The sequence below is a fragment of the Ictidomys tridecemlineatus genome, chromosome 1 (genome assembly GCF_052094955.1).
Source record: "Ictidomys tridecemlineatus isolate mIctTri1 chromosome 1, mIctTri1.hap1, whole genome shotgun sequence".
Classification (NCBI taxonomy): domain Eukaryota; kingdom Metazoa; phylum Chordata; class Mammalia; order Rodentia; family Sciuridae; genus Ictidomys; species Ictidomys tridecemlineatus.
In genome coordinates this window covers 99,650,030-99,663,915 of record NC_135477.1, presented here as the reverse complement: position 1 = coordinate 99,663,915, position 13,886 = coordinate 99,650,030, and the positions used below count along the sequence as shown (strand labels likewise).

Sequence of the window (13,886 nt, the reverse complement as noted above, 5' to 3'; positions counted from 1 at the left end):
GAAATCAAGATAAGTGTGTAGTAGAATAGTGCACATTTTGTGAGTAGGACATTTATGATTCGCTTCTTGTAGCCATGAAGCAGTATCTGAGTTGGCTTACATGTAATTATGCCAGTGCTAAATTTAGTGATGTTTTAGAAAAATGTTGGGTACTGGCAAAGGAAGCCTTTCAGAGTAATCATTTAGTTAATAATTCTGTTTCTTGGAAAATCACCTTTCAGTGAACCAGGCAGACATCAATCTGGAGTTGACTACAAATTTTGAGTATATCTTGGTAACTCCTTTGTGTTCTAAAATTGTCAGGTATTTTATAATTTTTGTACCCTTGACTTAAATATTTGTATTATTAAAGAACTCCAAATTATCACTTATTTTAAGGCTTGTGCAAATTGTACTTTCTTTCTAGAAACTGCATATACCTGTAATTTTTCAACCTGAATCGATTTATCATTGCTCTTGATGTTAGAGTCATTATGAAAATCCATTCTATGTTTTATTTATTTTGTTTGGTTGTGGAGTTCATAATTTGTCTTACTTTTTTAAAATTTGTATAAGTTCCTTTGTTTTATATCCAGGAAAGTAATTTCCTCCATAGGACTTCCTAGCTATCAGCAGGAATCGTCTAGTAGCTTGCATTTCAAAGGAAAGTGAACACCATGTAAAGAAAATGAATTATTTGGCCTTATTAACTCCTAACCTCTATTTCAGTCTACTTACAGTTGAGAGAGAGAGAGAGAAAGACAGAGAGGGAGGAAGGAAGGAGGAAGAAAGGAGGGAGGGAAGGAGGGAGGGAGAAAGAGAGGGAGAGAGAGAAAAGAAGAAAGAGAAGGAGGAGGAAGAGGAGACAGAGGAGGAGGAGAGACTGATTGACAGAGAATCACAGTCCTTCTGAGCTAAGAGGAGAGCAAAAGGGCTATGTCATCCTGCCTGGGTCTTAGTCTTAGAGCAAAATAATTCACCTACATGCATAAAAATAATCCCATCCTCTGCTTTTAGTAGAAATGCACATTTCATTGGGAACACTTAACAGTTGAGTGTCTTTCTACCTCCTCTATGATGAAACATAACTGTTGTTGAAAATCCTAGAAGGCAGAACATACCAACTGTTCTTATCTCTTTTATGGCAGGAACAGAGCTGGTATTTATTTAATCATTTTTTAAAAACCCAGAATTTAATATGTAATTCATATTTCAACACTTGATAGAAAAGATCTAGGAGTGACTTGTGTGAGAAAAAATAATCAGGGGTTTCCAGCTCAGCAGTGTAACAGATAGCAGAAAAAACTACCTCTATGAGGAGAGAATATGTCAGTCATTTTGGTTCTTTACTAATGTTCTGACCAGGATCAGTATTCAGAAATGGAATTCCCTCCAACCCTCTGTAACATCCCCATACATCTGCTGCACAGTAGGTGGGGCCTAGGAGCAGTGCTGCTGGAGGAGGAAGGAGAAGATTCTCATTCTGTGCAGTGGATCTGCAAATTCATGTTTTCCAGGGACAGAGGAGCATTCCCTCCAAGGATAATTCAGTGCAACTGATTAATCTAGTGTGTATTCCAATCTCGGTGTCCATATCTCTGAGTTAAAGAGTAACTAAAACATTTTAGAACTGTTATCAGTCATAAACCCCGGGTAATAAGATAAAAACAGAAAGAGAAACATTTTTTTTTTTTCAACTCTGCTTGCCCCTCTGTTTCAGTTTAGATGCTGACTCACACTTTGGCATCTTAATTTGCATATCATTTCCAGCAGCTAAATAATTATCAGTTGGTGACTGAGGCTCTGGGAGGAACAGGCTAACCGTTACCCATCTTAGTATTTTTGGTACTTTTTACTTCTCATGAGCAGTAAGATGCACTTCATTTTAATATAAATCAATTTTTTATTAGAATCCTTACTTACAATGTTAAATAAAATTTATGAGAGTCCTTTGTTTTTGACTGAACTCTGGAATGAAACCCCCAAAGACCAAACCAAAATGGACTCACTTAAGCCATAATCAAACTGCAACTACATGAAATAAAAACCCTGAAGCAGGCCAGTTTTCTTAGAAAATAGGAGATTTACAACAATCAATAAAAAAGAATCTGGTGACCAGATGTGGTGGCATCAGAGTTTGGAAGGCTGAGGCAGGAGGATCACAATTTTGAGGCTAGCCTGGGCAACTTTGCAAGACTTTGTCTCAGTTTAGAATTTAAAAAGGGTTAGGATGTAGCTCAGCAACAAAGTGTCCCTGGGTTCAATCTCGGTAACATGCCAGTGTGTGCCCAACACCCAAACACAGTCAACCTGTGTTGGTACAAGGAAGTTTTCTGCTTTGAACCTTACCAAAAATATAACCTGAAGTTACCCGATGGGTAACCAATTTGCTTTTTGTATCATGCTGTTTCCTTGATCCTAATCAAGTTATCTTATGAAAACCAACTGTTCTGCTATGCCCAACAGAATTCTCTTTATTTTGTAGACAGGATGCTGCTTGATACACACATTTCTAATAAAAGACAACTTGATGTTTAAATTACTTTGGTTGAAATTTTGTTTTATAAGCAGTAGTCTGTCACACATTGTATGAAGGATATGCTTTACTTAAAATGTTTTAATGGTTTTTCAGAAATTATTTGACATAAGTGCACTATAAGAGGAAAATTAGAAAGGCGAATAAAAAGAGAAATAATGAAGATCCAAAATTTTCTTTGCTATGTGAGAAGTCTTTTGTTGTAAGAGGGGAAAATGTAGATCTTTATTTTTTAATATAGGAATTAAATTCCCTCACAAAAGCTGGACAGCATGTGATTTTTTTTCACTCGATAAATAAAAATACTATGTTTTATAAAGAGAATGCTGCTCCTCTTCCACCTCCCATGGACGCCCAGAGGTGACTGTGTCCCCGTGGTCTTGAAGCAGGCCAGCAGTCTCCACACCACCCACTGCTTCCCACTCTGGAGAGGCTGCATCTCGTTCATGCCTGCAAACACTACATTTCTCCTCCTCCACCCTTCCAAACACAAGTCCTGGCATGGAATTTCAAACATTTAATGATTAATCATTAAATTAAACATTTCTGAGAAGAAACAAACCTGGCCTCCACAGAAGCTCAATACTGAGCCCCTGAACCAGAATTGTTAACACCACGAAATGTGAGATTTTGGTACAAGACAAATATCTACTGGACATATTCAAAAAGGGAAGGAAAGAGGCTAATGTGAAATGAAATCTATTGCATGTTGCATAGGCCATCTCTTGTTTTAAAAACAGAATCTCCTATTGAAATGTAACCTGTTTGAAAGGCAGGCTATCTGCTTCCCCATACAACAGACCTATTGTTTCTTATGGTGTCTGTTAGGGGTACTGTGCTTCTCACCTCTCTCTGCTATCAGAGACACCTAGACAGTACCAAAATCATAGGCTGTAAAAAAGTGCTCCCTCTACTTGGGGCCTGAAGCTGAAGTCCAGGTCCGTAGCCAGGCCCATTTTTTGGGGAAAAGCACACCTCTGCACTCTGCGCCAACTAATGGTAGAGTCCTTTCTGACTTCAAGAGCAAAGAATGGTCCTGGTGCAACCACAGTGTACAGTGAAGAGCCCCAGAGTGACCCAACTTTTAGCTGGAAAAAGAAAAACTTGTTATGGACTCAGGAGGAAAAGTCACTAAAACTTTAAAGATCTTCCCGTGCCTGCTCTAGCAGTGTACCAACAATCATGACATGAACACTCATCTCCTAAAAATGCAACCAGAGAAGCCAGTGGTCTTCATGGCCAGCAATAACCTTCTGTTCTGGGTTCCCGTTTCTCATCAACCATTTACAAAGTGTTCCCAAAAGTGTTTCTAAGTGTGATTGTGATGCACAATAAATGAAGAGGCTGTACCTAGGCTGTAAGAATAATCTCTACTTGTAAAACACAAAACGAGTGCCATGGTTGTGCAAGTTTGCCTGTTTTGGTGGCAGCACTGGCAGCACTGTCACTGAGTGTCCCAAGAGCAGCACTGGAACTGCACCATGCTCTCTCGCCGTCCACTCATGGGGCAGCCTCAGATCCCCAGAGACTTCTGCACAATCTGCTAGGCAATCTTGTAAAACTGCTCCTGTTGGTCCCACCACACTTTGGAAGCATCCATGCTTAACTCCACTTCTGTTGTCACCACCGACAGTGACAGAAGGATCTTCTCCACACTCCACACCAGGTTTCACTTCTTAAATCTGCTCTTGTAAGTCCAGTGGGGTCATTGCCTGGCCTGTGGAGGATGGAGATGAAGTCTCTGCCATTTGGGTAGATGTTATGATGAAACATCTCACAAGTGCACTTCATCTTCTGAGGACTCACCAAACTCAAAACTGGTATTTTGGGGACCCATGATCCATGCTACCTATTCAAAAAAAATTCTCTTCACTTATGGGGCCTGACACAATTCCTTCTGAAGAATTCAGAGTTAGTTGCTTGTACTTGGCTATCAGCCTCTTGAGCTGTGATGTTTGCAGTAGCTGCATTGCCACTTCTACTCACCTGCATCCCAGCACTCAGGTAAGAAGTCTTTCAAGGGAAATTTTGTCAGATTAAAAAAAATGCTTTATATCTCTAAAAATAGTCTGTCTCTTCCAGTTATCCTCCCCTTGTGTTGTTCTGTCATATTTGCTGAAGAATCCACATTGTCAAATCATGATTTTTGAGCATTTTATTAAAACATTATTTTGTTGGCTTTATAATATTTATTCTTTAAAAAATTAGTTGCTGGGGGCAAGGGAGGAGAGGGATTATAAGGTATCAGAAAGTAAATTAGTTGCTTTTCCAAGTATTTTTGTCACTGTTTTCCTTTACTAGAAAGGAGGTCAACCCTCCAGTTTAGTTTTTATCTTAGGTGATTGGCAAGAAGCAAAGACTTTTGACTCATGATCTTTTGGACGGTCTTAAGAAATTAAATGTGGCTAGATATGGAAAGGTCTTGATTTTATCAATAATTAGGTCCTAACAGTATGTAATAGAGGCATTGCTCAGTTATGAAAGAGGACAGTATGTTTCTCTGGAACTTGGGCACTAACCATCTGATGGACATAGCTTCCTTACTTTCAGAGTACAGTCTTCCCCTGGTTCACTGTGATTAGAAATCACCTGTTATCAAGGGTTGAATGTTATAGTGCAGCCTATTATTTCAAATGTACTTAGCAGAGGCATAATAAATCAACCATGAAATGACAAACACACGCTTCTCTAACTTCCTACTGTGGAACCAGATAAGCAGGAGAGCTTGTAGATTATAATCATTTGGTTGCAAAATATTCATGCATATGTAATTTTCCACACAAAACCTGACAGGTGTAATAGTAACTGTTTCATGACTAACAGGTCACGAAATAGTAGAGAAATGAGGAATTTGCTCTCAGTTTGCCCCCTCCCCGGCAAATAATCCTTAACAAACTATTCTATCTTCATCTTATCATCTAGGTGCTATGGTGATGTGGTTTGTCCTGCAAAGGATCAAGTGTTGGAGGAATGGTCCTCGTTGAAGTGATTGAACCATTAAAAGGTGGGAACTAGTGGGAGGTGGTTAGGTCATTGGGGGTGCCGCCCTCGGGGTTAATGCTAGTCTCATTGAGTGAGTTCTCTTAAGAGCAGGCTGTTACAAAAGAGAAAGCCAGCTCCTGAGTCACTCTCTGGATTCTTGTCTTACCATGCTGTCTGCCATAATGCTATCCATCATGTGATATAGCCCAGGAGGCCCTCATTGGAGGCTGAACAGATGAAGCTGCCCTATCTTGAACTTTCAGCCTCTAAAACTACAAACTAAATAAACCTCTTCAGTTTATAAGGTACCCATCCTTGAGTATTTTATTATAGCAACATAAAATGAACTAATAAGGTAGGCTATTGTCAAAATGCAATAATGTTAGTTATAGGTCTTGAGCAGAATGAATTACAGAAAAAAACTCAATGAATTATAGCTTGAAAATGAAAGCTGTTTGGTAACATGAAGATGGTATAAAATCTGATTGATTCAATAATCACTATCAATTTGAATTTTTTTCCTAAGAAAAATATCTGTAACAATCTCTAAAAGATCAAGAAAAACAATGCTCTCTAATTTAGCTACTAGAATAAAGATGATTTAGCATAAAATTTAAAGAACTCTAATTATGTAATATCCTAAATAACCTTGAATTGTACACTTTAAGTGGGTAAGCTTTGTAAAATAAGAATTGTGTCTTAATAAAGCTGTTAAAGAAATGTTTTGGATAAAAAGAGATTTCGGCCTAACTGAATGAGAAAGGTCACAGGTGATATCTGAATGTTCCAATCTCATTCTTGAGAATTTGATTTGATTTGCTTCTTCCTCCTGAAAAAGCAAGTGTCTCATTTTAGTCTACACTGGGAGGAAACAGGAAGGGAACTACTGCTGCTGTTGGCTTATGAACTTTGTTTTTGCAGACCAAGGATTGAACCCAGGGATTTGTACATACTAGGCAAGCACTGTACCACTGAGTCACATCACCAGCCCTAGAAGCCACAGTACTAAGGTTTTCCTTCCAATATTTAAAAGAACAGTGACAGGTAGTCTTTGTGATTCCTTATCAAGATGGCAATACAGACAGCAATAGAAATCCAGTAAACTAAAGACAGAAAAGTATCCCTGTTTGTCATGTTTTTTTTTTTTTTTTTTTTTTTTTGCTAGGGTTTCCCAGATTCTGAAACCATGTAGAAACAAGCACCATTTGTCAACAATTACCTTTGTCAGACAGTTGTGTGGCTAGATATCTGCTAAGTATGTTACTAGTGAATATGACTAGAGTATTCCACACAGTGAACATTCGTATTTCTGTAATCATCATCATGCAATAAAAATCCACTAACAATTTTCAAATGCTTACCAATTTCAAAAACACATTAAATGGAAAGTGACATTTTAAGTTAGGGTGGGTACAAGTAGGAGAATCAGTTCTACCTTAAATGGACTACAGTGCAACATTGTAGGTTAATTCCCTTAAGGTGAATTCAATCTTATTACCATAATTCCAAAAGCTTCTAAAAAATTGAGTGCTCCAAAGATACAGTCTTGGTTTTTATGCTGTTTGACATTGTTGGGCAGCCTTTGCTTGCTATTTATGAGGACCATTTAGTAACCAAAACTCAATATAGCAAGGAGGAGACAAATTAGGAGAGTCCTCACAGGAAGAGGAGAGATTTATTTGACATTTCATCAAGATAAATGAAGCCATTTCAGGAGAGAGAGGAGGGGGGGGAGGAGAGAGAGGGAGGGAGAGAGAGAGAAAGAAGAAGAAGGAGGAGGAGGAAGAGGAGGAGGAGGAGGAGAAAGAGGAGGAGGAGGAGGAGGAGGAGGAAGAGGAGGAGGAGGAGGAGGAGGAGGAGGAGAGAAGAGAAGAGAAGAGAAGAGAAGAGAAGAGAAGAGAAGAGAAGAGAAGAGAAGAGAAGAGAAGAGAAGAGAGCAAGCCACACAAGGATAGGGCACTTGGATATTTTTAATTGTGACTTTAAGGGAAGTTATTAACAGAATAAAATATTCTCCCAGATTAAAAAAAAAGTTTTTCCTGAGATGCCACTGGTTTTCTCAAAAAGACTTAGGAATTAAAAAATAAAAGGTCAAAGCATTCTTTAGCACAATCTTGTTCTGTTCCTAATGATTCTCCTGGAACAACAGTCAATGAAATCACCTCTAACACATCAGGGTTTGTTCTGGGCTGTACTTTCTGATTTCTCATTCCAAGACAAAGAAAGACTAAAAATTCAAAACAAGAATTTATTTTTTTCCAAAACAAACTCTGTATTGTTTGAATGATCCACTTCTCAGCTGTGTGAAAGGCTTGGTGGAGTTATTTTTATCTGGGACAAGACATTCATTCTGGAAAGAGTTCAGATCCCTAATTTTATGATGAGCAGAAATATATACTGTTGGCGAAAGACTATGTTAACTGCAGTATCCCTGTCAGCACTTAGGTGCAGAACCCTCAGCACAACATAATTTTATGGATCTCAGGAATTAAGTCTCCTAGATGCAGTGAAGTCTTGATCCAGGTCACTGAATCAGTGCTAGAAGAACACAGATATGCGACACCATCTAGATACACTTTGCTTTTTTGCTCATGCCCATTTCCTCAAATAATGAGCCTTCATGATGCCAAGTGAATCCCAGTGTTTTTATTGGTTATTACTTCCATTAAACAATGTTAGCCAAGTAAAATGACTAAAAGTCAACTAATATTCTTGTAATATGTATATCCTATTAACCTATTTAAATGGGTATTTATATAGCAGTGTATTTTCAGGTTGCAGAAATATAAGTCATTTATATTCCAAATATAACAATCACTTCTGTGTTAATCAGTACAACTCATGGATTCCTATTTCACAGCTGCATGTACTTAGAGGCTTAGTACAAAACCAAGACAAATGTGAAAGTATCCTCATTTGAACAGTTAGTGAGGCCTTAGAGGTGGGTGTCGGCGATGGGTATCCTCCTGAGTTCTACAATCTGGGAGTCAGTCAAGGTGCCTCCCTCCTGGCTGCCTTGACCAGATTCATTATCACTGATACTGAGACCAGCACCTGCAATGACAAAAGAATAAACATGAAAACAGTGCAGTGAGTTCTTGAGTTATATTAAGCCAAAACATGTTTATTTCTATATTATTTTTTTAAAAAGAACTATACATTTAAAATAGATATTAATCCCTATCAGTTATGGGAGTATATTGACATTGACTTTGGTAACTTTCAAACCGGAACTAATCTCTAAAGACACAGATTTGTGGTCTTCATTGTTGTCTGTTTATTTTCGTTTGTTTCTACATGGTAGACAGGTGGAACTTACTACCAAGAACAGTGTTTCTCAATTAAGGGCTTATCAAAATAAAAAATCTAGAGGTTTATGAGATTTTTTTTTCAGCAGGTGAGCAGGGTTTATTGTTAGAAAACATAAACCCTCCAACCTCACAACTCCCACTGAGCCCAGCAGCCCCATAAGTTGATACTCAGTGTTGGTCAGTGATCTGCAAAGAAAAATAGGCACCAAAGACACTGGCTCTGAATGATCAGAGCTGATTCCAAGATGTAGGTAACTAACTGTCTAGCTGTGCTGAAACAGATCCACACAGGGATCCTATGAAGCCAGTTTCTGTTAACTACAGACAGTACCTGATATCTGTTTTCAGGACATTCCAATACTACTTTTTTCCCCCCACAATTCAGAATAATAAATTCTAAAACTATGCCAGACTAACACCTGTTCTTTTTTTTTCTGTAATACCTAGAACATGAATGCTCATGTACTTGTTCTCTCTCTCTCTCTCTCTTTCTCTCTCTCTCTCTCTCTCTCTCTCTCTCTCTCTCTTCTCTCATACACCACACACACACACACACACACACACACACACACACACACACACACACACACACAGTGGGGATGTGGTCATGGGATATGCTTGTGTGAATCACCAGAGCTCACAGCTCCTCCCCCTCTGCTTGGCACTAGACTCCGCAAAAAAGGAGAAAATGAAAACCCAGTTTCCTGGGTAGCTGAGACATCTTTCTCAGTCTATGATAGTCTGAGGCAGAGGAGGGACAATTCTACAGAGTTGGCAGCAATGAAAAGATGGTGAATTTGCCTCAGCGTAACCTATGTGGAGAAAGAAGTGCAAACACACTGGTGCTCCTTCTGGCCAAGTCCTCCCTCTCCTGGGCCTCTGTCCTTCACACCCTCTCTTTTAAAGGCTGCTGTTGAAATTTCACTTCCTTCCTTTGCTTCAATGTCACATAACTTGCCCATCTCACCCCCTGATCTGCTGACTCTTTCCAGAGCTCTTCTGCTTTCTCTTGCATCTCCTCCTGCTGTCTCAGCATGGCAGCGCCTGTCTTAAGCCCTGCTTCAAAGCCAACAGGACCTTTCTGACCCTTGGTGCTCTCCCAGCTCTCCTGAATCATGCATGGCATTTGCCTGGATTCTGAAGGAAAGCCTGTTCTCAAAAGATAAATGGCCATGCTTTTCTGCCAGGGATATAGGAGGACTGTTCAACTTGAAAGAACTTCAGGGAATTGGTAAGATAGTAGCCATCCTACAAGGAGGAGGTGACTGAGACCGTGAGATCCATAGCATCTTTAACTGGACAAGAAAGATCTCAAGGGCTTAGAAACAGAACTGCCCAACATGGGACCAGCTAGGAAGATCCAGGGAGGAGCCCACAATCAGCACCAAAGAAGAGCAGTCTTAATGATTTAACAGGTACCGATCCACAGTGATCTCAGAATCTGCCTACTTTAAATCCCATAAGGAATGCTGTGATAAAGCCTTTGGTGACCACAGGGACAAAGCGCCCTGGAAAGAAAAGTTCAGAGTACTGAGTGCACTGAACTTGTTTAGTAGCCAAGGGCCCTGAGAGATGGAAGAACATTCTAGCCTCCCCTTGAATTATTACATCTAAATGACCTACCTTGTCCTCCTTCCTAATGTCTTCCCAGTTAAAATAAACACACAATATCCAAATATTAATCCATCACAGAGACTCAGAAAGGGCACATATTACACATAAGAATGACTAAGCAGAACTGGGAACACAAACTAGGTCTCTCATATCTTTGTCATTCACTGAGTGGTCTCAAATGATACTTGGCAGCAAGTATTATGATTTTCTCTAAAGGTACTTTGGTATTTATCTTTTAAGCCGAAATTTTGAGAAAAACCCAGCTATTGTGATAACAGCAACTCTTCCCTTTGGTGGACAGAGGAGGCAACTTTGAAGGAATTCATGCAATAATTTACATTAATCTTGAACTTCCCCTTTTCTTAATGTTGAAACAGGATTCGGTTAGGAAAAGGGTGATTATTGGGCTGGGGATTTAGCTCGATTGGTAGAGTGCTTGCCTCACATGCACAAGGCCCTGGGTTCAATCCCCAGTACCACAAACAACAACAACAACAACAAAAGGGGGTGATTATTAGTCCTATTTTACAGATGCAGAAACTGAGTGAAAATCAGAGATGTCCACTGAAGTGCCCACATCAGACCACAGGGAAGTCACGGAAGGGAGATATCTACCAGCCTTGTGATCCCAAATGGAAGGTGTTTTCTTCTACACCATATTGCCTCTTCTGAGGACAGCTCTGGTCTGTCAATTCCTTCATCATGAAGTTTAAAGTGTTCCTCTTTGTCTACAGAATAAATTTCAAATTCCTTGGCACATATTTAAATTCTTTCTAATCCCGTGCCGCCGAATGTCATGGCACAGGAACAAGCAGGTGTTGTGGAATACATTGTGAACTTTTAAAATTATTATTATATATAACAACAAATTGAGCCCAAGAAGTAATTTATAACATATACTGAATCTTAACTCTGCCAGACACTGTCCTAAGTGTTTTGCATAGATGATTTCCAAGCCCCATTAAAACCTACAAACTAATTATAATAATCCTCATTTGATAAAGGAGGAAACTGAAAGGCTGAGTCCCTTGCTGAAGTCACACAAGTTCATAGACTGCAGAACTGGGATTTCAACACAGGGTTCTCTGACTTTGTGGCCCATTCTTAGTTTTTAGCAGTTTCCCAGTGTGAAAGGGACAAGAAGGTCATATTCATTCCTTCATTCTTTTTTTCTGAGGAAAAAAATTTCAAAATCTTTCCAAACTTGAATTTTTCCCTTTCATTTCCAACTAACTCTGATACACTACACTGCAGAAGTTCTTGGAGTTTTAACAAGCAACAGTGGTTTGATGTGTGATCTCTCACAGAGAAACTTGAGGAGTTTGTTTTGGGTCTTAATTCTGAATGTTTTCATTTGTGTTCAGAGACTTGTCATTCATTTCCTTCTAACTGAAAGAAGAAGTCGTATCTGGGTTTCCAGGAGGGAAATGTTTACTAAGACATTTGAGTCCTTGGCCTGAAGTAAAACTGGAAGCTAAGGCATTGGGGATGATGGGGAATCAGGCTAGTAGCTCTGGGAGAAGCTGTCTGTGAGTGAAGAGAGGCGTTTCTATGCCAAATATACTCCAAACTTGATATTTTCTAGGATCTTGTCAGCTTTTGGATCTACATGAAAGTGTCAGTACTCAAGATAATTCTTGTTAGGAATGTAAATATAGTACATTCCCTTCCCCTCTACCCTCACCCTCAGTGGAGACTGAGTCTCTCTTCTATTTAGCCTGATGCTTTTTCTTCCCTAAAATGAAGGCTGTCCAAGGGTAACTGTTCCCATTCTCCTAAAGGCTTGGTTGGGGGCACTGATGATACATCAGATAGTTCTATTTAAAAACAAACAAACAATAATATCCAAGACACCACTATTTTAGAACTCATAGTCTCACTTGCCTATAGAAAGGCTGGTGCCCTTCAAGACCAACTAATGGAAGTATGTATTTCTTTTTAGGGTAAAATGTGGATTTCTCATAGAAAAACACTTTATGAACTAGAAAATGATAATAGTGGTTTTCTGGTTTTAAGCAAAATTCAGTAAGCTTAAAATTCAGGTGGGGAGGCTGGAGTTGTAGCTCAGCAGTAGAGTGCTCGCCTCACATGTGCATCACCTCGGGTTCAATCCTCAGCACCACATAAAAATAAATAAGTGAAATAAAGGTATTGTGTCCAATGACTACTAAAAAATAAGTATTAAAAATTCAGATGGAAAACAGATTGGCTTTGGAGTCAGGACTTCCTATTTTAAACTAATATACTTGTTTTACTGTTACTTTGAAATTTGCAACAAAAACTGTACACCAACATGGTGGTCTCAAAAATATTGTCTTTCTCATTTTTGAATTTGGTTGTTAGAGGTGAAGATAAAGGCACATTTCTAAGTGCTTAAAAAGAAGTGAGAGTGTTTTCCTGTTTGGAAACGGATTATCTGAGCTTTCTTTCCCTCTTAGAGGTCTAATCTTTCTCAGTTTAATGTAATTAGAAAGAGATTGTCTTAGCTAAAATGACATTAAATTCTCTCTAGTATACCCAGTAAAGGTATTCTAATCACTGAATTTATTTATTTATTTATACAGGAGATTAAACCCAGGGTGCTTAACCACTGAGCAACACCCCCAGTCCTTTTTATTTTTTGAGACAGGGTCTTGGTTAATTACTTAGGGCATCACTAAGTTGCTGAGGCTGGCTTTGAACTCTTGATCCTCCTGCCTCAGCTTCCTGAGTTGCTGGAATTACAGGTGTGTGCCACTACATCTGGCTCATATAAGTCTTTTAATATGTGCTCAAATATCTAAACATTATTTATTGAAAAAATAAAAAATAGAGTAATTGAAAGGGCACAGGAAATGTTATCAAAACTTGACTACTGAAAGACCTATTTGGTCCTCTTTCCAGGAAGTCATCCATCCATCCAAATGTAAAAGAAAAGCTTGTTCATACATTCAAGAAATAAAAAAACATTAGGTATCAAATTGCTAAGATACTAAGATGCCTTTATATCAGTTTAAAAGAATAATGTAAATTTTTATTTTTAAACACCATAATTTACAATCAGTAAATTTTATAGTTTTGATACTCAAATACATATGAGAGACAAGATCAACCAGAAACTGGATGCTAGACAATCTGCACTTATGTTCAAAAGGGCAGTCATTGCTCAGCTCCAATGGAGCAGTGCAATCTAGATTTCAGGTATTCTGTTGCTAAATTTTTCTAGAAATTCTGGGTTTTTATGGGCTGTCTCTAAACTTTTATGTTGGGTCAAAAATATTAGAATGACATGGATCAAACAAAACACCACGTTTGGCTGAATCTGGCCTATAGGTCAATTGTAAATTCAGCTGTAGATGGAATGGCATTTGAATTGCTCCTTTATTTGACCTTATTCTGTGATGGAGAATGTCTGGGAGGAGTGCTTGATTATTATAGTACCTTTTCTAAAAATACAAGGATCCAATGTTAGAGATTGTTATTTT

The 13,886-nt window shown here is 38.7% G+C and overlaps 1 protein-coding gene and 1 pseudogene across 7 annotated transcripts in view; both read right to left on the bottom strand.

Moving 5' to 3' along the window:
- Positions 1–2,579: 2,579 nt before the first annotated feature.
- LOC120885856 (ubiquitin-conjugating enzyme E2 G2 pseudogene) lies at positions 2,580–7,601 on the bottom strand (annotated as a pseudogene).
- A 527-nt stretch (positions 7,602–8,128) lies between these two features.
- Adgrv1 (adhesion G protein-coupled receptor V1) overlaps positions 8,129–13,886 on the bottom strand; it is a 545,344-nt gene continuing 539,586 nt past the window's right edge. For all 7 annotated transcript variants that reach the window (XM_078044879.1, XM_078044892.1, XM_078044896.1 and 4 more), the window contains one exon: positions 8,129–8,551. In XM_078044879.1, the coding sequence (XP_077901005.1) occupies positions 8,433–8,551 (119 nt within the window). In that variant the 3' untranslated portion in view covers positions 8,129–8,432. The remainder of the gene's footprint in view (positions 8,552–13,886) is intronic.